Source organism: Nyctereutes procyonoides, unplaced genomic scaffold, assembly GCF_905146905.1.
Source record: "Nyctereutes procyonoides isolate TBG_1078 unplaced genomic scaffold, NYPRO_anot_genome, whole genome shotgun sequence".
NCBI classification, from domain to species: Eukaryota; Metazoa; Chordata; class Mammalia; order Carnivora; family Canidae; genus Nyctereutes; species Nyctereutes procyonoides.
In genome coordinates, this window is record NW_026575020.1 from 8,754,992 (window position 1) to 8,781,074 (window position 26,083).

Consider the following 26,083-nt stretch of genomic DNA (forward strand, 5'->3'; position numbering starts at 1 on the left):
TTGCTGATGGGTGGGACAGTTAAGAAAGACGCTGAGTTTAGACCTTGGTGACCACTTCCTTTGTCTTCCTACCACAAACTTTGCCTCTCCTTTAAACAGAAGTCAAACAACAGAGGCTTCAGGGATTCTGCGTCTGCAGCACAGCAATCACATTCCTAAGTACCAGGAGACTTGCACTCTAATGTTCCTTAACAACAGCATTGTTTGTGGTAGTAAAAAAGCTGAAAATAACCTAAATATCCATTAATAGGAAAACAGATATATAAATTATAATATATTCATACAATGAGATATTATAAAGCAGTGAACATGAATAACTTCCAGCACTATACTACAACATAGGTGAATCTCAAAAACATAATGCTGAGTATAAGAAGTAAATCTCCAAGTATGAAATAAAAAACAAGGAAAATGAAACCATATTTTGTAGGGATACATATATGTGTGATATAAAATTATTTTTAAAAAACTTTTTGTAAATTAATCTCTACACTCAACGTGGGGCTTGAACTCATGACTCTAAGATCAAGAGTCACAGGCTCTACCAACTAAGCCAACCAGGTGCCCTGATAAAATCATTTTTTTTGAAAGGTAAGAAAATGATAAATATAGGATAGTGGTCTCCTCTGGAGGGGAGAAGCATAGGGTGGCTTCAGTGTTTGATAATGTTCTAGTTCTTAAGTGATGGGTTCATTCTGTTAAATTATTATGTTCAAAACTTACATATATTACACATATATTTTTGGTAGGTACCAAGTATTATATATTAAAAAAAGCAATATAGCAGGAGTATTAAGTAATCATTTTGTACAGGGTACCCACATATCTCAAGTCTGATGCTTGGGGCAGCCTGGGTGGCTCAGTGGTTTAGCGCTTGCCTTCAGCCCAGGGCCTGATCCTGGGGACCCAGGATCGAGTCCCACATCGGGCTCCCCGCATGAAGCCTGTTTCTCCCTCTGCCTGTCTCTGCCTTTCTCTGTGTGTCTCTCATGAATAAATAAATAAAATCTTAAAAAAAAAAAAAAAAAGAACAGTCTTTTTTTTAAAAAAAAAGTCTGATGGTTGACCAGCAAACATCTGTTACAGGAATGATAATCTAGCTACCAAAAGAACTACCACTATGCTAATTATATTGACAAGAAACTCATTTAGTCTTGTATTTACATATGTTGAAAACAATATAAGCTAACTGCCTACAACTAAAGTTCTAGAATTCATCTTTTTATGTTTAATACTATAAGTAACTTTTATTATTAAGCTTTCATATTTCTAAGTGAAAATTTGAGATAAAATAAACAGTAATAAAACCCACAATGTTTCGGCTGGTCCTTGAGCTTGAACATGCAAACAGAGGTCACACCACAGAGCCATAAAAAAAAAATGGCACACCACATGTAGCCAGAAAGCTTAGCCTCTGGATATCATGTGGGAGCATGAGCTATCCTATTTACGACCACAAACAGATCTTCTGACTTCCTTTATATAATGCTGTATCCAAAGCTTAATTAGCAAGATTTTCTTAAAAACCAAAATGTAGTAAGAAAAAAAATCTGAAATCATAAACCTACATCATCATCATCTTTTGCTTTTTGCCGTGCATCTTCGGCTTCTGCGCGAGCTCTAGTGGGGAAGAAACCAGAATATGTTATTTGAGTTCATCTTTTCAAGGAATGAAAGGGTATATCAAAAATTTTAATCAACACTAAATAATTATTTTTCTTTTCAGAGTATTTAGCTGCCTTCACTTAGGGGAACATTAGTGTAGCACTGTTCTCAGAAAAAAACAGGTATTAAAGAAAGCTGGGTGAAGGGAAAAAATGTTTCTAATTTCTGTATTAGCAAATTTTAGAATGGTTCTACTAACTTTTTTCATATTATGACAGCCACAAAAAGTGACAATGATGACACTGGGTCAGAGAAGGGGCATGCTCACAGTGGAATCAGCGCCCGGCACTTGGCCCCCTTCCAGGCCACTCGTGCTCCTTACCTCTTAAGGGTTATGGACAGAGAGGCCAACCTCAGACCTCAGGGTGATACCTGAGACCCTTTCTGGCACCCTGGCAAAGACAGTTGGGTTCAGAAGACCACAGAGAAAACTTACTTCCTAAGCTCCTCCTCCAGCTCCTTATTCTTCTCCTCTAGCTTCAGCTTGGCTTGTTTTACAGCCTCCAGCTCCCCCTGCAGCACATCTTTCTCACAGGTCAGCTCATCCACCTTTGCTATCAAATCATTCTTCACTACATTCAAAGCATGTCTAAGAAACACATATTGCACATATATCGTTACAAATGAATACTCTTTCAACCTGTTCTCTTTCAGACTAAAGGAACTACACTGTCAAAGCTGAATAACTGAATATTTTAAAGAGATTCCACCAAGTATTGTTTGTAGATCAAGATAAAAAAAAACACATTCATGCAAGTTTTCACTCTTCCACTTAACTGAAGAATAAGCTAAGCAAAACAGACCACCAACTAATAAAAATGTCAAAATTAACTAAGATTAAACTTTTACAAAACAGCATCCATAAGGATACTGTTGTTAAATTCTGTGGAATAAAATTACCTAATCAATAAAGTAAAATTTATCTTTCAATTTACCTTTTAATAACTGATGAGTAAAAAGTCTAAACCTGGGGGAAAAAACTGGAAAAAAAATTCTAAGATCGAGTTCTTTTGGGTACAGATGGGCATGGTATCTCATCACTGCATTCTATTTTGGATCTACCCAGATGTTCCAAAATTGCTCTGACACAGCAAATTAACAAAGGGACCTGGACTGCTTTCCACAGGACTCAGGCAGGACCTGCCCCACTAAACCAGACTCCAATATGTTTGAGGGCCTAAGACCCCACAAATTATACCTGAAAATCGACAACTATAGAGGAGAGCTGGTTTGGGTATAGATCAAAATATTTATGTAGAAATAAAGAAAACCCAGAAGAAAATAAAATGTGCATTCCAGGGGAGGGAGCCAAAAAAGCACATGACAAATCCAGAAGGTTAAGAGACACAAATACTTGTAGAGTGGAAAGGAGATGAAAATCTGTTTTTGCAAAAAACAAAACAGAGCAACAAAACCTATCCATCAGTGAAATCGGGTCCCACTGCCCATTTGCTTATGCATGTGTGCACACAAGCAAACACACAGGGAGGGGAACAAGATAAGGTAGCTCAACAGCAGTCGCATGCTGTGTTACATTAAATATCGTCACTGACTCAGATGAGAAAATTCAATATCTTGTGTTCCTTTTAAAATTTTATATATACTTACTTGGTTTCCAACAATTGTGTATTTTCTAATATAAGATTCTCAACTTCACGACCCATTCCTATCAAAAAAAAAAAAAAAAGCTTTCAAAAAAATTATTAAAAATGATATAAACTGGTATTATATAAACTAGAGCCTCAAATTTTAACTTATAAATTTTATCTGTCCTTTAGTAACCTTATTTTTGTCTATAATTTAATTTCATATATCTACTTATATAGGTTGTAGAATTATAAATGATTATCCATCACAAAACAAAAGATTGTTAGCCAATTCCTTGTAACTTAGTCTATATTTTGTTTCTCATAGATAATATTTCAAAATGATCAAGACTTTTCTGCCAAATATTCTAAAAAGCAGCAGTAAAATGTTTAGAGGAATAAAAGAGTAAGCATTAATATAGATCAAAAATCATTTGCAAATCACAGCTGGTATTGTAGGCTTTTGCCTAAAAATTAAGTGTTACTAAGAAATAACAGGCAGAAACAAGGCCAAAGAAAGATGGAACCCCAACGCAGATGAAACCTTACCAAAGAAATTATGGTCTTAAAGCCCATGCATTCCATGTAAAGCAAAAACAAAGAACAAGAAATGTTTTATGTAAGAAACAGCATGAAAATAGATTATTAACCTGTAAAGCTTTATGCATGATATGAAATACATCTGGAACTAGTGTTATGATTTAATGCATAATGATGTGCGAAAGACAGAAATTAAGATGATTTCCTTCATTCCTAAGGGATGATCTTCGATATGTTATACCTTAAAAAAATGCTTTACCAATTCTTTTGCACAATGAAACTGAATGATTAGATTGAAAATCCCACATCAATAATATAAAGTTTCTCTCAAAGTGCCACCTCTGAAATGATAATGTTTAGTTATTACTTTACAGAATCCTGTTTAATAACTTAATGAGGACTGTAATATAGGCAGAGCACTCAAAGCAAGATTCAATGCAATGATCTTTAGGGAGAAGAAAGTTATTTAATTTGCCACTTATAAGAAACTGAAGAAATAAAACAACACACTAGGGAATGTATCTCAAAAAACTACAATAACAAAAAAGCAAAAAACAAAGCGAAGCAAAAGACTCACCATTCACTTATCCTAAGCTAATTAGAAAACCGCATATAATGGAAGAAGTAGTATTAATATAACCCAGCTATATAGGAAGGAAAAATCCTAAGAAAACTACATAAGGAAAAGGAGTTATCATGTCCCTTGATTTTTTAAAAAGCAGTATTTCAAATGACTTAAAGATAATTTAAAACCAACCTAGGAATGCTAAAAATTCAATGCTCACATATGAACTCATATTTTGTCTATATTATCATTATCTCAAATATTCTCAAAGATCAGGGTACTTCTCCATGAAGAATTAAATATGAGAAATAGTAGCTTATTTAGTCATCTATGTATTCTCCAGAAGGTAAAAATAAAGACAAACTAAAAAGGTTTCCAAATTACAATTCCAAATAAATTTTGGCAAGATATGCTGAAATATTTGCTGTCGACTAATGTTAACTTTCAATAAAGCTATACAGTCAGAAGAAATTGAGTCTAGATTGGTTGAAAAAAGCTTACATAATGACTATGTTTGTTATAAACTCTCAAGCATGTAGGGAGATAAGCATAAAAGCTGAAAATATATGGAAGGCAAAAAAAAAAAAGTTGAGCGGAAAAAAAATGATGAGAAAGCATTACATGAGAATAGCAGCCAAGAACACCTTGCTTAAAAAGCAGTAATATTAAAGTATTTAAAAGCATACACACCAGAATATTCCCCTGGGTAAGCAGCCCAAGAGAAAAATGAATGAGAATCACAATTAGATTGTTTCCAGAAAGCAAGATCTACACTCATTAATTTCAATGAGAGAGAGGAGACAATAAAATTTAAAAGATGTAGAGAAACCATTAACTAAACACAGTAAAGTGTAAGTATTATAAATAAGAAAAAAATTTGAAATATGTACTACATGGGAATCATATCTAATGTAGTTTCTATAATTTACACATTCTCAGTGAAGAGTTCTCTCAAAATCTCATGTATAAATTTAATATATGATCAGTTGGATTGTCCAAAATTTTCACTTTGAAATGTATTGATAAAAGCTAACTCATAACCATAAGAAAAACATAACTTGAAGCAGCTGCATTTCTATTCAAGGTTTCAACCAAATATAAATTTAGTAGGTCTAACATATTTGAAAACTTCACCTATTAAAACATGTAAAAATTGCCTGGCAGATTTTAAAATCATAGAAGTCTCATTTGGATTTTAGCATCAATCCTCAAGTTAGCTCCATAGTTGGGCCTCCAAATTATCTGTTAACCTCTTGAGAAAGTATGCACAATTTTGTCTACCTGTACATGCATTTTTCCAAAAGTACACTGCTTTCTTACAAATTCTCCCATAAAGGAGTTTTAATCCTAAAAGGTGAAGAATCACAGAATTAGAGGTGAAATAAAACCATAAGAACTATTCTGTTTAGCAATCCATTCACTTAATCACTGTGCTATGGTGCTCAAGACTCCATATGAGCAAAGGACAAAGTTGTCTTGACATTGAGCTTATAGCCTACCCAGGGAGATGAGTATGTATAAAATCACAGTGAAGTATAAAGAGTGGCATAATAAAGAAAACAAGTGCCACAAGAATACATTTCCAGGACAACTAAGCTTTAACGAGGGGATCAAGACAGAATTCCAATAGGAGGATATGCCATTTAAATAGAGGCAAAGAGATATATAAAGAGTTACATATACAAAAAAAATTTTTTTTTTAAAGAAAAGGAGTAAACAAGCCGTGGTGATTGGTTCTAAGGGAAAAAGGAGAGATTCTGAACAGAGAATTGAGTGGACGGTGAGGCATTCACTGAGACAGTATGGTGCTAGACCAAGAACAGCCTTGAACAGGACAACGAACATGATGAACTGACCTTTAGACACATCAAGGGTAAAGCCCCACAAATCATCTTAAGGGTGTCTCATGGAGTGTTTGGAAATAATAGTCTGTGGCACTAGAAAAAGATCTTGGAAAGTGATAAAAACTGTGAAGCAATTATCCACAAAAGCCAAGAAACAAGAGCAAATAAGATTTCCCAAACAAAGAAGCATGCCTGGGACACTGATATCCTGAAAGATGGGCAGAAAAAGAGGATCCTGCAAAGAAGACTGAAAAAGAAGAATCAGAGGTAGGAAAGTCTGCTATCACAGAAATCCAACAAAGATGGTGTTAAAGACAAAGGTTATCTGAAGAGTTCTGTGAAAAGAGTGTAGAAGGAACCACTGAATATAGCAAACAAGAAGGTGTTTCACACAAGATGAGTGCAGGGAATAATCCCCCAGACTACAGGGGGATGAGATGCAAGTGGGAAAGGGAAATCCTGGCAGTTAAAAGCAGCTTTACTTTCAAGAATCTGCTTTGTTCACTGATGTATCACAAGCATCTAGAATAGTGTCAGACACAGAAGAGATGTATCTTTGATAGTGCTGCATAAAGGTGTGACCAGAAATGGAACCTAAGTGAGTGATAGGGCATGAAGGTACTGAAGATGGAGGGTTAGAAGGGGGCAGTGCTTTCACTTTTAAATGGAAAACACCTGGGCAGCCCCGGTGGCTCAGCGGTTTAGCGCCACCTTCAGCATGGGGTGTGATCCCGGAGACCTGGGATTGAGTCCCACCTCGGGCTCCCTGCATGGAGCCTGCTTCTCCCTCTGCCTGTGTCTCTGCCTCTCTCTCTCTCTGTCTGTCATGAATAAATAAATAAAATCTTTAAAAAAAAATTTAAATGGAAAACATCTGAACATGTTTAAATGATAATAGAAGAAGTAAAGACAGTGAAGTTGAAAATACAGAAGGATAATCAAGAGAAAGAAAAAACCCCAAGAGTAGGATGTGCAATTTCCAAGTTCTTGAGTGTGGCTGTGGAAAGTACATGACTAAAGTGAACGGAAAAAGGACTGACAAAAATAAGAAAGTCAAAGGACAAGGACAAATGGAGTGGGAAGGGGTTTACCTCTTTTAAATTGCTAAAATCTGGGGAAAAAATAATCTAAGTGTGGAGTATATGCATAATGATTACAAAAATTTATATCCTTGAACAAGAGAAGAGTTTTACAATAATATAGTGATTAAGAAAATGAATAATGAGTTATAGAAATGGGTTGCATACTTATTTATCAGCCCAAAGTCAATTAAAGAACTTTGGGAAACAATTTTGTTAGTTTCACTATATTCCATTTAGTATTACACTTCAATTGCTATCATGAAATTGTATAGAAGATAAGCCAGGGAAGAAATATGAGCCTAGGAAATTTCATTTACCATCTTCGATCAAAAAGTATTCACGTAGGCATAAGTCACTACACTCAAGGTATTAGAGTAAAATCTTCTAATCTGGAACATTCTAGAGATAAATATATCATTATCTGCAAAAGGGAAAAGACACTAGTTTACGGTCTATTTCTTATTTTCAAAGTAGAAAGAAACCCACACTATCAGGATTTTGCTTTTAACCTATTCATTATGCTTAATTTTCTGACTTAAAGAATGGAAGCTTTCAGAAAATACTTGATTTTAAAAGACTACAATTATTTCTAAGTACTCTGTGGCTTCTTAACTTTTACAAAAAGGAATGTTTGAGACCACCAACCTCAAAAATTATCTTATTCAATATTGGATTATGAGTAGCAGGGTATACAAACTGCATTACAAATACTTCATTCTAGTTAAATACAAAGTTGCAACATGAAGGAACTTTCGGGGGACGTATATTGCTTCTAGTGGTGATTATACAACTCTATGCTTTGGCAAAAGTAAAAAACTTCATCATAAAGAGTGAACTTTATTGTATATAAATTTGAATGCAAATTTAAACACAAAAATTCTTCTAACGTTTTTTTGCATCTATCCTTCAATTTTGCCAGGGACTCAGTTTCTTAAACAGAACTTTTCATTCATAATTTAAAGTTAACTAAATTTAGGGACCCCTGGGTGGCGCAGCGGTTTGGCGCCTGCCTTTGGCCCGGGGCGCGATCCTGGAGACCCGGGATCGAGTCCCATGTCGGGCTCCCGGTGCATGGAGCCTGCTTCTCCCTCTGCCTGTGTCTCTGCCTCTCTCTCTCTCTGTATGACTATCGTAAATAAAATTAAAAAAAAAAAAAAAAAAGTAAAGTTAACTAAATTTAAAGTGTAAGTTAAAATGTAAAAATGGGGTGTTTCTTAAGAATTAATCTTTAGCCCTCCTTGAGAAATGCAAACTCATTCAATTGCTTCCAATACTTTACTTAGACTTTAACAGTGGGAGTTTATGTCTAATTTAAAAAGTTTTACTTATAATAAACTTTCAATCTCTCTTACTAGATAGATTATGAGTTCCATTTAGACAGAACTTATATTTCCTTCAAAAAATACTTCAAACTTTGAAGAATATAATGGTAATCAATAAATTTAACCCAAATTAATGCAAGTAATCCCACCCCATATTCGCAAAAATTAACAAACAGCACCTTTTGAGAACACTGTAGTCTGAATTATAATGTCAATAATAGATACAAAAATTTTTAAAGACCAGTTTCTATTCCAAAGGCATAGGTTTTTTAATACAATAAGGCTTTCAATTTCTGTAAGATTGTAAGTTAAAAGAAAGGCAAGCCAAAACTAACTGACATATGTAATTATTGTTGAAAGAGACTTCAGAGATCCCCTAGAGAAGGAGTCTATCCATTCTTTCTGTAAAGTGTCAGATAGTGAATATTTTAAGTCTTTGGAAGCCATATGATCTCTGTTATAGACTACTTAATTCTGCTATTGGGCGCAAAACCAACTATAGACAATAAGTAAATAAATGAGATGGGCTGTATTCCAATAAAGCTTTATTTGAACACAGAAGAGATGAGCTGAATTTGGACCCAAGAGCCACAGTTTGCTCAACCCAAGAACTAGAATCCAACTCCTTCATTTTAGCAAAGAAACTAAGGCCGGGAGAGGTTAACGACTTGGCAAAGGTTATCAGATAAATAATGGAACAGTCAAATGCAGTATTCTTTTTCAAACCAGGTATCTTCTACAACACAAACTCTAAAATGATTACATTTCCAAACAGTTAGAATATGCTGTGAAATCACAAATAAATAAATAAATAGACCCCAAGTATTATATTTTCTTATCTAATTAAGGTCAATAGAATTTAAAGAAGTCTACCTAAGCCAGGAACTAACTACCTATTAATCTATACATCTACACATCCACACACCTGGATGCACAGACACTCATATATATATATAAAAAAAAAAATCACTGTGCTCCTTCTTTTTTTTGGATCACTGTGCTCCTTATGTGAAATACTGTTTTTGGAATATATGCAGCACATGTTTAATAAAATGTGCTGTATGATTTTCAAAATACAAATTAAAGTACAATTCAATTTGAGGGATATCCATACACAAAGATACTTTCATTTAAAACTTGTGATCTCTATAAAATCTTTAAAAATAAATAAATAAATAAATAAATAAATAAATAAATAAATAAATAAATAAATAAATAAAATAAAGCTTGTGATCTCAAAGACTACGTTCCTATTTATTACCTGAAAGTACAATAACTGTGCTACTGAGCAGCAGTTAGGGACATTTTAAAGGAATTTTCAATTAAATCACTTAAAAAACTATTACAGTATGATACTTCTTCAGATAAGCTATCATACCTAGTAAATCTGCTCCTTCATCCACATCTCCAATTAGGCCTGAGCCAGCTGAAGACAGTTCTTCAAAGAGAGATTCTGTATTGCGATCAAAAGCTTTGTTCTCTATGCCTTTGGTGGGAGTGCTATGCAACAGAAAAAAAATCACCAAATATTACAGGCTTTTTCAAAAGTGTAAAGTGAATACAATAGGCAAATAATTGTCTCCTGTAATTTGCATTTAATACAAAATGTAATTTTAAAAGATTTCTAAAAGGTTTCCTAAAAAATTACCATTAAACTCCAAAGAAAGAACTGTTGAAGAAAATACAGAATGTTTATTTTTAGTCAGATCTCAGTAAACACAAACAATAAATGATAGCTAACAGAGCACTACTCTTCATTATATTAGACACTGTACAAGCACTTTACCTAGTTTACCTTACTGAATCCTCACACTGACTTAAAGGAGGTGCTATTATCACAATTTTATAGAAGAGGAAACTAAAGAGATTAAGGAATTCACCGAGGTCATCCAGCAAATGAGTCAAAGAGGCAGGATTCAAACCCTGCACACAGTCAGGCTTCAGAATCCATGATATTAACTACCATGTTAATATGCTGTCTAGATATAAATTGGCATAGCCATTTTGTTTTTCTTTTAAGGGCAATTACAGTATCTGTTAAAATAAAGAATACAAATACTTACATAGAAGAAGCTTTATAATATGAGATATGGAAGGAAATGGGGAAATGTGTATGTTTGTGCTTTCATATTATATTAATAGAAAATAGTTGGGGCACCTCGGTGGCAGAGTCAGTTAAGCATCCAAATTCTTAGTTTTGGCTCTGATAGTGATCTCAGGGTTGTGGGATTGAGCCCCACGTGGACTCTGTACTCAGGATGGAGTCTGCTTAGGACTCTCTCTCCCTCTCCCCCTCCTGCTAGTGCGCACTCCCTCACGCGCACGCGCTCTCTCTCTCTCTCTCATGTGTGTTCTCTCACTCAGCTCTAAAATAAATAAATAAATCTTTTTAAAAAATTTGCATAGGATTTCCAGTTAAACTTAGTGGACTAAACATAGTTATTTACCACCCAATAGGACACAGGCAATAGAAAAAGAAATTACAGCAGATGAATTGTGAACAAAATTCTGTAAGATGGAATATAGGCAAACAAAACTGATCTGACAGACCAGAAAAGGCTGAAATGTCAGCACTGAGGTTGAGGGAGAAGCTCAGTATACTGCCAGAACCTCTGAAGGAGGAATTGAAGGAACCAGCAATCTATAGAGAGATGCATGCAGGGGTGTCTGGGTGGCTCAGGAGGTTAAACATCTGCCTTTAAGCTCAGGTCATGATCCCAGAGTCCTAGAATCAAGCCCTGCATTGGCCTCTCTGCTCAGCAGGGGTATGCTTCTCCCTCTCCCTCTGTGCTCGCCACTCTCTCTCTCTCTCACTCAAACAAATAAAATCTTAAAAATAAAGAAAAAAGAAAAAGAAAGATACATGTAAAGGGGAAACATAAAACAGAAGGTTAGGATGAAAAACAATAGAAAGACAGCACAAGAAGCAGTATGAGTGAGATCCAATCCTCCAGAACAGAGATCTCCCTCCCCACAGCATTGCTCCCTAAACAATGGAAGCCATGTTTAAGTGTTAAAAGCAGGAAACCAGAGTATCTGCATTACTTACCTAAGTACTAGCAAAACAGCCATGGAGCACCAAACTTTTAAAGGCCTTTATTATAAAATAAAGAGTCTAAAAACAAATGGACTATAACAGAGGCACTCAGAGCAAAAGGAGACAATGCAAGCAGCAGAAGAAATTAAAAAAAATATAAAACTTTTTTTTTTCAGAATAAACATTGTGTACATAAAAAAATAGCAGGATGTTATAAAGAGTAATTCTAAAACTTTTAGGGGGAAAAGAAATCAACTATTCACTGAGTAACTTCTATGCACTTACAAATACTAAGACTTTGTCTCTGCTTTTAGGTGATGACTAGGCAATGTTTGGTAAATAAAGGTTTTTTAATAAGAAAAATACTTTTAGGGGAAAAGAAAAAAAATCAATGAGGGCTAAAAGATAAAGTTGAAGAAATAATCCCAAAATTAGAACAAAAAAAAGAAGGGGGAGGGTGGTCCAGACTGCTCAAAATCCACCTAACAGATATTCCAGAAAGAGAGAGGAAGAGACAACAGTAAGGAAAAATAAGAAAATTCCTCAGAACTGGGAGATAATGAATTTCCAGATGAAAAGATTTACCATATACAAGAAGATACAAGGAAGATCCCTACGTCAAACACATGATGAATGTATTTTTAAAGCGGGGGAGGGCACATATCAGGGATAAAGTGAAGATCCTAAAAAGCTTCCAGAGAAAATAAACAAAAAAGCAAGAATCCAAATGGCCAACTCTTCAAACTCAACATGATTATGAACAATGTCTTCACAATTCTGAAGGAAAACTTTTGAAGATTTTCCAACCTAGAATTCTGTTAGCCAAACTATCAATCATGTTTTCAAATGACATTTGTCATATTCAAGTTCTCCAAAAACTTACTTTCTGGGACAGCCGGGGTGGCCCACCGGTTTACTGCCACCTTCAGCCCAGGGCGTGATCCTAGAGACCCAGGATCAAGTCCCACGTCAGGCTCCCTGCACGAAGCCTGCTTCTCCCTCTGCCTTGTGTCTCTGCCTCTCTGTGTGTCTCTCATGAATAAATATATAAAATCTTAAAAAATTTTTTTTTTACTTTCCATGCAGCCTTTGCCCAGAAAGCTAGTAAGAATATTTTTGTCAAGGGGCAGATGGGTGGCTCAGTCAGTTGAGCATCCAACTCCTGATTTTGGCTCAGGTCATGATCTTCAGGTCATGAGATCAAGACCCACATCAGGCTCTGTGCTGGGCATGAAGTCTGCTTGAGATTCTTTCCCTCCCCCTCCCCCTGCTCATGCGTGCTCTCTTAAATCAAGAAATCTTGAAAAGAAAAGAAAAGAAGAAAAGAAAAGAAAAGAAAAGAAAAGAAAAGAAAAGAAAAGAAAAGAAAAGAAAAGAAAAAAGGAATATGTTCTGTCAAAACAAAGGTATACATCAAGAAACAAAGCACACCTGGGTGGTGCAGTCAGTTAAGCTTCGGATCTTGGTTTTGGCTCACTGGCTCACGTTGTTATCTCAGGGTCCTGAGATCAAGCCCCATGCTGAGCTCTGTGCTCAGCACGGAGTCTGAGATTCTCTCTCCCTCTCTTTCTGCCCCTCCCTCTTGTACTCTCTCTAAAATAAATAAACAAATCTTAGAAGGAAAAGAAAGAAGCAGCAACAGCAAGATGATCTCGGATCCAGGAAACAGAAGATATGACAGAGGACAAAGTGACAAGAATTCCCAGTATGAAAGTGAGGGCAAATGCCAGGACCAGAACCCATGAGAGCCTAGACTAGAGAATGGGAATAGAAGACGCCAGGAGACAGAGTGCCAGGAAACTGGCTTTATATTTGGCCATTTTGAAAGTGCTTACATTTATGATTCGCAAGGTATCTGTCCATGAACTTGCAATAGATATGTAGAAGCCTAAGCAAATAAAACGAAACAAAAATCTACCACGTTTTACTAATTCTAGAAAAGTAAAGTTGCAAAAGATAGGAAAAATAATCACAGTATATTCTGTGACTAAGCTATGATCAATACTTACTGTCTTAATGATTTTAAAAATGAATGCTCATGTAACATAAACTGAGAATTATATTGAGAGGATAAAAGGAGGGATGGTGGTTTAAGGAACTATATCCTTGTCGTCTTCTACTATAAAGTCAACAGCCAGTATCACAACTTTCTAAAACCAGGGTTCCTCATTTGATCCACAGAATACAGAAAATGATTTGAGGGACTATTTTCTCAATTCTAGGGGCACAGGAGTGTAGCTAATTCATTATATACAAAGGATGACTTAGGGCAGGACTTAATTTTCTCACGGAATCCCAGCTGAGAAACAGAAGAAGCAAGGAAAAGAGCCTAAGGATGTGGTTTAGATACTTGAAGAAAAATAGCAGAAGAGAACTAAGATGTGACCGCTGCCACCACCACATCCACAGTCATGCTGAAGCACGAGTTCTCTGTGGACCCAACTTGTGAAAGCAGCTCTAAAGTGGTCCACCAGGTGCTCAACAAGCTGGGAGGAGAGGAGTCTGACATTGACCTGCCCAACAAGAAGGTTTGCTTCAATTCTGAGCACAACATGGACACTCTGCTGGAGAACTTGGAGAAAACAGGATAGGCTGTTTCCTACCTCAGCCCCAAGCAGCAAGGGCCTGGAAACCTGGGCCCAGAATGGACCAAAGGGGGCAGGATGCTGATCTTCTCCTGCCTTCCAAACAGTCCTGGGGCCCAACAGTCCTGCTCAGCGATGGGAGTTCCTGCACAGACCTTTCTTTAGCCTGCTGACCCTGCAATAAAGCTGAGCTGCTATTGTTGGGGCAAAAAAGAAAACAAAGAAGCAACAGACACTGACTCTTGGGAATGGGAATGAAGGGTGGATAGGGTAAGAGACTACTACTGCCCTTCATATTTTGTATTATTCCCATTTGACCTTAATACTATATATGCATTAATTAGTCTGATAAAAATATACTTTTTTAAATTTTTAAAGAGGTTCAGAATGACAAACAGAAACTGCTAATCTCCTTAGGCTTAAGAGAGGACAGATAAAAAGCAAATTTCACTTTTTATATTCTGCATTGTTTACATTTTTTGTTTAAGAGAGCATCTGTGTGAGTGGTGGGGGAAGAGATGGGGGAGAGAGAGAATCCCAAGTAGGCTCCATGCCCAGCGCAGAGACCACAGAGACCAAGGGGGGCTCGATCTCACAACCCTGATATCATGACCTGGGCTGAAATTGGGAGTCGGAAAATTAACTAACTGTGCCACCCAGGCATCCCTGCATTGTTTACATTTTTAAATAAATAATAAAGAAAAAAATGTTTTCATAGGACATGGCCTTCGACATCAGAGAGTCCTAGACCTAATGCCAGCTCCAACTGCTAACTTGGAAATCTTGGACAAGTTACTACACATTTCTGAGCTTCCTTATCTGTACAATGGGGATGAAGACACTGACTTCATAAGGTTGTAATTCAACTTATATTAAACGATGATGACCATAGTACTATCTAACCTTTATTAAACTGGGCCCACTGCCAATAATTCAACATACATTGATTCATTTACTCACAATCATCTGAGGTATTATCATAATTCCCTCCTATGGAGGAGAAAATATACCTCAGATTCAAATCCAAGGCAGTATTTGAACCCACATAGTCTTACCTTACGTTCATGCTTTTAACCATGACTGCAGTGATAAGTGGTGTGTATTTTTATGGTCATTTATTTTTAAAGGACAAATGTAATGAAAGAAATTAAAAGGAAGGGAGTAGGTCCTGTGTAACATTCTTGAACATCCATATGCTTTAGATTACCTTGATTAAGATGATACATAACAATTCTCTTCCTGCCACTAAACAGCCTTCCCATGTAAAACAAGACTAATTTCTTCCAATAATGAGATCATTACACTTTGGGTTTTCTGTTGTTTTTTTGAGTAGGCTCCACACCCAACATGGGGCTTGAACTCATAACCGTGAGATCAAGAGTGATATGCTCTACTGAGCCAGCCAGGCACCTAACATCATTACAGTTTTGAAGGGAGTATGTACACTTCTTCCTGATTTGGGGGAAAGAACAGTTTTCTCAAATTGTTACTTCTCATATTCCTGTTTCTATGTTTCCTCAAATTCCAGACAGTACTGGTTATCCCTTGGGCTATTTTTTTTCCCTATCCTTCCATATGCTTCTAATCCCTGATGTAGCAAAGGAACATTTCATAAAACATTTAAACCAAGTATAATGTCTAGTTTCAAAAATGGAAACTGAAATATAGTACCAACATTTCTTCAGCAAAACATCTGAATGTCCTTTTCTCTGAGACCAGAGAACAACAGTATGCTTCTGAGAGAGGGGAAAGGAAGTATAAAATGCCTTAATTTGACATTAATAGTACCTTGAGCCTTTATATCCACTGAGATCTTTGTCCATATCCAACTCAGGAGTGGATTCAATGATTGCTTGAACTTCTGACTTCTCTTCATTTTCAGCAGAGCCTTAGGAAAAGGACAAGATGATATAAATAATGCATATATTACATACTGCCCCTAATAGGAGAATCCTATTGCTTCAGTGGTTATAAATACATCATTTGATTAGAAAAACATTTTAAGGAGTAGGTTCTAAGAATCATGAGGTTTAGACAAGTCATATATCAGATTAACAGTGACTATCAGAAACTGATAAATAACCAAAGTTTTTATTTGTATTTTTGGGGACACAGTCCATTGTATCCCAGGGCAGAACTTCCTGTTTGTTTGTTTTTACTAATTAAGGGGTGAAATACAGAGAAATTAAAGATGAAGACTATTCTCCTGCCTTTTAGGCTCTCTAATCCTCCAGTTTCCCAAATCTGGTTCTCCAAAACTTTATCTGATCATCACTCTTTTTAAGCTTACCTACAATTGAGTACAATTTTATAAATCTAAAGCAGTAACACCCCAAAGATGAATCCTTTCATACCCACGTGATCTTTACCAGAAAGAACTAGGGTCACTTACCTGTTGATACATTTCTAGTTTCTTGGGCTACCTGTACTTCAATATGCTTGCTTATCTCTGATTTATTTGGTGTATCTGCAACCTTCACAAATCCTTCATTATCTTCCTTTAAGGGAGTATCAGTAGGAATTGTGGCCACATCTGACGCAGCTGTTGATGCTGGAGTGGTAGCTTTAGATCCTCCTTGGCTAACATCAGAAAGTTCATCCTACAAATAAAAAGAATTATTGGGGATGAGGTTTTGCTTGGGTGGCTCAGTTGGTTAAGCGTTCAACTCTTAATCTCAGTTTAGGGTATTTTTAAAGATTTTATTTATTCATTCATGAGAGACACACAGAGAGAGAGATGCAGACACTAGGCAGAGGGAGAAGCAGGCTCCCTGTGGGGACCCCAATGCAGAATTCAATCCCAGGACCTTGGGATCATGACCTGAGCCAGAGGCAGACACTCAACCAATGAACTACCCAGACATCCCAATCTCAGTTTAGGTCTTGACCTAAGGATTGTGAGTTCAAGCCCTGTGTTAGGCTCCATGCCTAACAAAAGAATTATGGGAAAAGTCTTTAAATGATTAATTCATTTTAAATCATTTTCTTAAATGAGTTAAAAAACTTGCAGAGAGAAAGTTCTATTAAAAAACAGTAATAGGGGGCAGCCCCGGTAGTGCAGCAGTTTAGTGCCGCCTGCAGCCCACGGTGTGATCCTGAGGACCTGGGATCGAGTCCCATGTCGGGCTCCCTGCGTGGAGCCTGTTTCTCTCTCTGCCTGTGTCTCTGCTTCTCTCTCTGTGTGTCTCTATGAATAAATAAAATCTTAAAAAAAAAAAAAAAAAAAACAACAGTAAGAGGGGCACCTGGGTGGCTTAGTTGGTTAATCATCTGCCTTCAGCTCAGGTCCATGATCTCAGGGTCCTGGGATAGAGCCTCGAGTGGAGTCAGGCTCCCTGCTCAGTGGGGAGTCTACTTTGCCCTCTCCTTCTGCCCCTCCCCCATTCGTGTTTTTGTTCTCTGTCTGTCAAATAAATAAATAAAATAAAATAAAATAAAATAAAAAACCACAAACAGCAGTGGAATTACAAGATTCTGAATCTCAGAGGAGATTCAGAGTTTTGTACACCGTATTCTTAAAATATCCTGCATCCAGATCACCTGAAATACTAAAGGGGCAGATTTTAAGTCCAACTCCAAACTTTAGGCAGTGAGACCAAGTAATCTGCATTTTAAAAACAATCCAGGTGATTTATATACTCATTAAAACTTGATAATTACTATTTCAGGGCCCACAAATAGTCATGATGTCCAGATTGAATTATATGCAAAAATGTGTAGAATGCATTTTTCTGGGGAAAAATAAACAACTTTTATCAGGTTTCAAAGGGTTTTGTGGCCTCAAAATAATTAAAAACAGTTCTCCAAAAGTTGAATCTTTGTGTGGCACACCTGAAACTAATGTAACATTGTGTGTTTACTTATTTATTTATTTATTTAAATTTTTTATTTATTTATGATAGTCATACAGTGAGAGAGAGAGAGAGAGAGAGAGAGAGAGAGAGAGAGAGAGGCAGAGACACAGGCAGAGGGAGAAGCAGGCTCCATGCACCGGGAGCCCGACATGGGATTCGATCCCGGGTCTCCAGGATCGCGCCCTGGGCCAAAGGCAGGCGCCAAACCGCTGCGCCACCCAGGGATCCCTGTGTGTTGATTTAAAAAAAAAAAAAAAAAAAGTGGGCAGCCCAGTGGCTCAGCGGTTTAATGCTGCTTTCGGCCCAGGGTGTGATCCTGGAGACCCGGGATCGAGTCCCACATCGGGCTCCCTGCATGGAGCCTGCTTCTCTCTCTGCCTGTGTCTCTGCCTCTCTCTGTGTGTCTTTCATGAATAAATAAATAAAATATTTTTTTAAAAAAGTGGGGGAAGGGATTTAAAAAAAAACAATACAAAACAAAAAAGAGGGCAGCCCAGGTGGCTCAGCGGTTTAGCGCCACCTTCGGCCCGGGGTGCGATCCTGGAGACCCGGGATGGAGTCCCATGTTAGGCTCCCTGCATGGAGCCTGCTTCTCCCTCTGCCTGTGTCTCTGCCTCTCTCTCTCTCTCTCAATCTGTGTCTCTCATGAATAAATAAATAAAATCTTTTAAAAAGGCGGGGGGGGGGGTGGCAAGTGGTAGGCTCAGTTGGTGGAGCATGTGACTCTTGATCTCAGGGTCCTGAGATCAGGCCCACGTTAGGCATAGAGCCTACTTAAACAAAAACAAAAACAAAAAAACAGCACACAGTTCTCTAATGGCTACCAATAACGAGGCAGTTCTTTTACAGCAAAGTACCCAGGTCTTTAAAAAAAGAGAACCCAAAATGCATGGGTAACTCAATCAGTTAAGAGTCCGACTCTTGGTTTTGGCTCAGGTCATGGTCTCAGGGTGATCTGGTCCCCAGGTAGGGCTCCATGCTGAGCATTTTGTCTGCTTGGGATTCTCTCTCTCCCTCTTCCTCTGCCCCTCTCCAGGCTCTCTTTTTCTCAAATAAATAAAATCTTTACAAAAAATAAATAAATAAAAGAAAGAAAGAAAAAGAGAACTAGACAAAAAGTTTACAATAAATAGTAGTAGTAGTAGGAAGAAGAAGAATAATTAGGGTAAATATAGTGAATTATCATTCACTAAATGTCTGACCTTGGGTCAGTTATGTATTCTTTCTAAATCTATGTTTCCTCATTTGTAAAATAGAAATAATGGTACTTAATTCATAGACTATAAATTATTCTACATAAAGACTTAGCAAAGTGTTCACATATACTCAGTGTTTAAAAAGTTAGTAATTATTATATAGCAAATATGACAATACATTATGTACAACTCTGAGAATTCTGAAATGTATGCTTTTGGTCTAAAGCAAAAAGAATATATGTCTATATTAAGTTAAGTTTTAGCTTTAATATAGACATATAACTTAATATTAAGTTAACTTAATATGTCTACATTAAGTTATGCTATGGTGGGGGTGATTTTTTTTTTTTTTGGTGGTGTGATTTTTGGTGACTTTAATTTCCCTCTTTAAAATTTTATCTTAAAAAAAATAAAATTTTATCTTTTTTGAACTTTTAAAAGTCATAAAAATAACTATAAAATAATGAAACAGACTCCAAGCCATAAAAAAAAAAAAAACAGTAACAACAATACTATACCAATCAAAATTACATATATACTCTAAGCTTTATATTACACTATCTGAGAGATTTAGGTCATTTTAGGTGCTGAGAAGTCAAGAGTGTTCAATTTCAAATTTAAATTTAAAATTCTGTTCAAGTACAAGAAAGCATTTTTGGCATATAGTCAGCTACCTGTGCTATGGCGGAAAGCAATTACAGTGAAAGCAACCACACTCAGAGAACTTTATGACCGAAACTCTTAGCTTTATAATATTAAAACACTTTCATCTCCATTATCTTCTCCTAAAAATAATTAACTATCACGAATTTTGATGTAGCAAAAATTTCAGTACCAAGAGTGGGTGAATTAGAACCAATCACCAGAAGAAAACATAGGGTTATGTAAATTATATTTGCTGGGGCAAATCAGGAGTTCTTTATCCAGAAGAGATGGTATATGTATACAATGGAATATTATTCAGCCATAAAAAAGAATGAAAACTTGCCATTTGCAACAACAAGGATGGTGCTAAAGAATGTTTCACTAAATGAAATAAGATAAGATGGTTAAGAGAAAGACAAATACCATGATTTCACTCATATGTGGAATTTAAGAAACAAAACAGATGAAGGAAGAAAAAAAAGTGAGAGAGAGGAAGACAGAGAGGAAAAAAAAAAAACAACACCTAGAAACAGCCTCTTAACTATACAGAACAAACAAATGGTTACCAAAGGGGAGGTGTGCAGAAGGATGGGTGAAATTAGACGAAGGAGATTAAATGGTACATTTATCAATACGCCTGGGTAGTTCAGCGGTTGAGCATCTGCGTTCAGTTTGGGGCGTGATCCTGGGTCCAGGGATGGAGTCCTGCATCAGGCTCCCTGTGAGGAGCCTCCTTCTCCCTCTGCCTGTGTCTCTGCCTCTTTCTGTGTGTCTCTCATGAATAAATAAATAAAATTTAAAAAATAAAGGGTACATTTTTCTTGATGAGCACTGAATAATATAAGGAAGTGCTGAATCCCTATGTTGCACCTCTAAAACGGATACAACACTATATGCTTACTTAAAAAAAAAAAAAAAAACTTCTTTAGCTCTTCAATGGTGTCCCACTCACCACTCTTCATCCCTACTCCAGACTCTGAGGTTTTTCTTTTTCCTGTTTTTTGTTTATTTGTAAATGATGAGAAATGCAGAATGTCACAGCTTGTGAATGCCATACCAGCATGAGTTACCCATTTAAAAATCTGAGTATTGGGACACCTGAGTGACTCAGTGGTTGGGCATCTGCCTTCAGCTCAGGGCGTGATTCCAGAGACCCAGGATCAAGTCCCACATTGGGCTCCCTGCATGGGGCCTGCTTCTCCCTCTGCCTGTGTCTCTGCCTCTCTCTCTCTCATGAAAAAATAAATAAAATCTTAAAAAAAAATAAAATAAAAATCTGAGTATCCTGGCTCTCCTGATGGGCTTGAGCTCTAACACATGGTTAAAACCCAAATGTCTGCTGAAGACCTTCATCCTAGAAAATCTTTGCTATTCTCAATTTCTGAGTTTATATTGGACTTGAATAATAGCTGGTCAGCCACCAATTATTTTATTTCTTATCATTATTTTAAGAAACACATATTCATAGCAGGTAATGATCCATTTACCAAAAATAAATGTCCCCTGCGATTTTGAATCTATCAAAGGAAAAATAAAATAGTATACACATGTTAGATATGATACTTATTTAAAAGGATTTTCAGTGACATGGGAAAATGCTTATATGTTAAACTGGAAAAATAAATTGCATATATATTTTACATAAAGTGTATACATAACATCATTTGTAACAGCAAAAAACTGCAAACAACTTAAATGCTTCAAAATAAGAGATTAAGCAAACTATACTATATCCATATAAGAGAACATTATTCAGCAATTAAAAACTGTATTGTAGGGCAGCGCGGGTGGCACAGCGGTTTAGTGCCACCTGCAGCCCAGGGTGCGATCCTGGAGACCCCGGATCGAGTCCCATGTCAGGCTCCCTGCGTGAAGCCTGCTTCTCCCTCTGCCTGTGTCTCTGCCTCTCTCTCTCTCTTTCCGTCGCTCATGAATAAATAAATAAAATCTTAAAAAAAAAAACCCTGCGTTGTAGAAGGGTATTTACTGAAATGGAAGATATTCAAAATAGTTTGCAAAGAGACTGGGATTAAAACAAACCAGTACAGTATGAGCAATTAAAAAAAAATAGGACAGTGATTCTTACAGTTGTTGCCACTGAGTAGATGGATAACAAGTGATTTTTTACTTTTCCTGTGCCTTTGTTGGCATAATTATATATACATATAGAAGTAGAAAAAATTAGAAAAATCAGAATATAAATCTATACATGAAGTATGGTCTCTAAAAAATGTTTTAGCTTATATAAAGTGGCTATAGATAACAGATAAAAATTCTTTCCTGCTTATTAATACTTGTGCGTTTCCAAATTTTTAAACAATAGGCACGTGTTACTATTAGAAGGAAAAAAGTAAATTAAGTTAGAAATAAATTTGAATTAGTATAGCTAGATGAAATTATCTTTCACTTAGAAAGTTTTGAGAAAATCATTGATACTATTAATATATAGGGAGCTACCCATTCATTAGTGTCTGTGTTTAAGACAACTGGTTACCTGTCACCTGAAGTACAACACTAAATATGCTGATAAAACATGCTGTATAGGATAGCCAATTATTCTGTGCTGATTAGGGCTGATTTCTAGTGGGAAGGAAAACAAATACAGGGCTGATTTCTAGTGGGAAGGAAGACAAACCAAAGAAATAGCTCAATTCTCTATCACTTCCTCCCCTCTTAAAACTAAAGGACAAAATTGCTATTTTCCTGAGCTGTTGACTGATGTCTAATAAGAAAGATCTGGCAAAACTTACATAAGCCAAGCCAATTAGCTTGTTTGGAATTAAAAAAAACTGATGGTCACATTTGTGGAACCAAAGAAACCCATACTGAAGACAACTAGAGGCTGCCCTGAGTCCCACTCTCTTAAGTCCTTGCTTTGATGTGTACTCTATTAAAAAACCATAAGTAGCAAGGGGCACCTGGGTGACTCAGTCGGTTGGGCATCCAGCTCTTCATTTTGGCTCAGCTCATGGTGTCAGGGTGTGGGACCGGCAAGTGTCCAGCTCTGTGCTCAGAGGGGAGTCTGCTTCTCTCTTTCTCTCTCTCCCTCCCAACCTTACTCTCTCCTTCTGCCCCTCCATTTGCTCATGTGTGCTCAAATAAATAAATCTTAAAAACTAAATAAAAAATGAAAGCGGCACTTGATTAATTCATATTTATGTTTATCACATACAGGAATTCCCACTATTTATTTTATTTTTAGTAGGTGCTATGCCCAATGTGGGGCTTAAACTCACAACCATGAAATCAAGAGCATCATATTCTACTGACTGAGCCAGCCAGGCACCTCAAATTCCCACTTTTTAAAGGTTTAAAATATAAAATACATTTAAGGTTCCTGATAAGCACTTAAAACTCATCAAGACTGTGGATTCAGAAAGCCCTAGGAAAAAAATCAAGTTCATCTATACTGAAAAAAATGACATGACTTTGAAGCTATGTGAAAAATAATTTGAGGTCCATTTTTTTTTTTCTTAAAACAAGCTCTATGCCCAGTGTAAGGCTTGAACTCATGACCTTGAGATCAAGTCCCATGCTCCACCAACTGAGTCAGCCAGCTGTCCTTTGAGGTCAATCTTGTACTTGTCATTTGTCTCTCAAATAAAAGTAGAAAAATTATTTCCTCTTCCTCCTAATCACCCTATCCCCAATGTCTAGTTACTTTCACATTAAAAAAAAATTACTTAGCAATTAAAGAGTTCATAACATAAGCAGTTTGGCAAAAGCCCTCCTCCCCAAATTCTTGTGGATCTGGGAGTATAAAATAAAGTAACCATGAGAGCTGAACCTAAACTAGGAAAAGGACTCTGCCATCTTCTCAAGGTTTGGGGCTACAAGGAAGGGTAAATTAGGATCTGCTTAGAAGAAAATGTTTTAAATTTGTCATGGACTATCCAAGTAACATGAGATTTATTTATCTATAACTTCCCTTTTCTGGTTTTACCATATAAAAATATTTTACACTCATTAAAATAGCTCACTGTGTGGGCTGTACTTCTGGATCTCAGGGAGAGCCAAGGAGAGAAGCTCTCAATTTTAGGGGACCATTTTCAAAAGAGGCATTTCTTGTTGGTCTCCCAGGCAGTGGTGACATAAAGCTCCTAAGATTAGTAGGAAAGCACTGACATGGGAAAAGTCTCTGCTACAATGTTTGGTTGGAAGCACAGTATTCTTGTATTGTATCTCCTATGGAAGAAATTATGAAATTCTGTCACTAATAATGCCTCCAACAAGATAGAATGAAGAAAGACAAGCCTAAATATTAATCTGTTAAAAGATAAAGTATATCACTTTTGGTCAACAGTAAGCTCATAAGATAAGATGTGCAATGGGACACCTGGGTGGCTCAGCTGTTAAGTCTAAACTGCCTTAGGCTCAGGGCGTGATCCCAGAATCCAGGATCAAGTCCCACATTGGGCTCCCTGAGGGGAGCCTACTTCTCCCTCTGCCTATGTCTCTTTCTGTGTCTCTCATGAATAAATAAATCTTAAAAAAAAAAGATACAATGTACAAGATAAGAAAAATCATGGGGTGCCTAGGTGGCTCCGTCGGTTAAGCACTAAGGCTCAGCTCATGATCCCAGAGTCCTGGGACTGAGCGCCCCCATCCGTCTCTGCTCAGCAGGGAGTCTACTTCTCCCTTTCCTCACCCTTCCCCTTCGCTCATGCTCTCTTGCTCTCTCAAATAAATAGAATCTTTAAAAAAAGAGAGAAAATTCTTAGTAGAACCTAAATGGAAACTGAAAGCATTTAAAAAAATTATCCTATATAAAGTTTCAGAGGAGTTACATGCTATTATTTGACATTTAGTCTGTAGCTTCTGGAGACCTCCAGTTCCAATTTTATACCAGTCATTTGCCAACCAGCACTGCTTTAGCTAATTTTTTTTAAGTGTTTATTTAAATTCCACTCAGTTAACAGTGTAATAATACTAGTTTCAGGTGCAGAATATAGTGATTGAATACTTTTATACATCACTTGGTACTCATCACACTAAGTGTACCCCTCAATCCCCATCACCTATTTAATCCACCCCCCACCCACTTCCTTAATGTTAACTATCAGTTCTTGCTTCCCCCCACCACACTGCCTTTGGTCATTTGTTTCTTAAATTCTACATGAGTTAAGTCATATGATAGGTCTTCCTTTGACTTATTTCACTTAGCATAATATTCTCTAGCTCCATCCATGCTGTTGCAAATGGCAAGGTTTCATTCTTTTTATGGCTGAGTAATATTCCATTGTATACACATATCACATCTTTATCAATTCATCAGTTCATAGAGAAATAGGCTGTTTCTATAGTTTGGCTATTGTAGATAACAAGCTATAAACACTAGGGTGCATGTATCCCTTTGAATTAGTAATTTTGTATTCTTTGAGTTAATACCTAGTAGTGCAACTGCTGGGTCAAAGGGCAGTTTATTTTTAACTTTTTGAGGAAACTCCATACTGTTTTCCACACTGGCTGCACTAGTTTGCATTCCCACCAGCATTCCAAGAGGGTTTCCCTTTCCCTGTATCCTGGACAACATATGCTGTTTAGCTAATAGTCTTGACTACAATTGCCTCTTTATGTGAAGAACCCTGGCCTATCAATTCAATTGCTTGGTGTCATTAAGATACCCTCTTCAAATATATGCTGATGTAGGTGCCTTCACGGCTGTCAAGTCTCTTTCTCATAAATGTACTTCTTTTATAACCTATTCCCCAACCTCCCTTTAGTCATTAAGGAAATCTCAAATTGTAGGCTGTGCATATCACTGGAGAATGTCCACAAAAAGCAGGAAACTGATCTTGGATTCCAGTGCTATGACCAGAGGGGAATGCCTTCCTATGCATATTAAACTGTGCTTTAAAAAGTAGGTGTTAGGGTGCCTAGGTGGCTCAGTTGGTTAAGCGTCCAACTCTTGATCTCAGCTCAAATCTAGATCTCAGTGTTGTGTGTTCAAGCCCCATGTTGGGCGTAGAGCCTACTTTTAAAAATAATTGGGACACCTGTGTGGCTCAGGGGTTGGGTGTCTGCTTTTGGCTCGGGGCGTGATCCTGGGGTTCCGGAATCAAGTCCCGGATTGGGCTCCCTGCATGGAGCCTACTTCTCCCTCTGCCTGTGTCTGCCTCTCTTTGTGTCTCTCATGAATAAATAAACAAAACCTTTTAAAAA

The 26,083-nt window shown here is 36.9% G+C and overlaps 2 protein-coding genes across 8 annotated transcripts in view; one reads left to right on the forward strand and one right to left on the reverse strand.

The window, feature by feature from the left end:
• Nucleotides 1-26,083, reverse strand: part of SPAG9 (sperm associated antigen 9) — a 142,007-nt gene that overhangs the window by 35,590 nt on the left and 80,334 nt on the right. For all 7 annotated transcript variants that reach the window (XM_055318486.1, XM_055318496.1, XM_055318488.1 and 4 more), the window contains 6 exons: nt 16,619-16,826; nt 16,015-16,114; nt 9,983-10,104; nt 3,274-3,331; nt 2,102-2,254; nt 1,569-1,620 (listed from right to left, as the gene is read on the reverse strand). In XM_055318486.1, coding sequence (XP_055174461.1) covers nt 1,569-1,620; nt 2,102-2,254; nt 3,274-3,331; nt 9,983-10,104; nt 16,015-16,114; nt 16,619-16,826 — 693 coding nt within the window. The remainder of the gene's footprint in view (nt 1-1,568; nt 1,621-2,101; nt 2,255-3,273; nt 3,332-9,982; nt 10,105-16,014; nt 16,115-16,618; nt 16,827-26,083) is intronic.
• LOC129505500 (copper transport protein ATOX1-like) lies at nt 14,053-14,232 on the forward strand. Its single transcript, XM_055318522.1, has one exon. It carries the CDS (start codon nt 14,053-14,055, stop codon nt 14,230-14,232), a length of 180 nt encoding a protein of 59 aa, XP_055174497.1.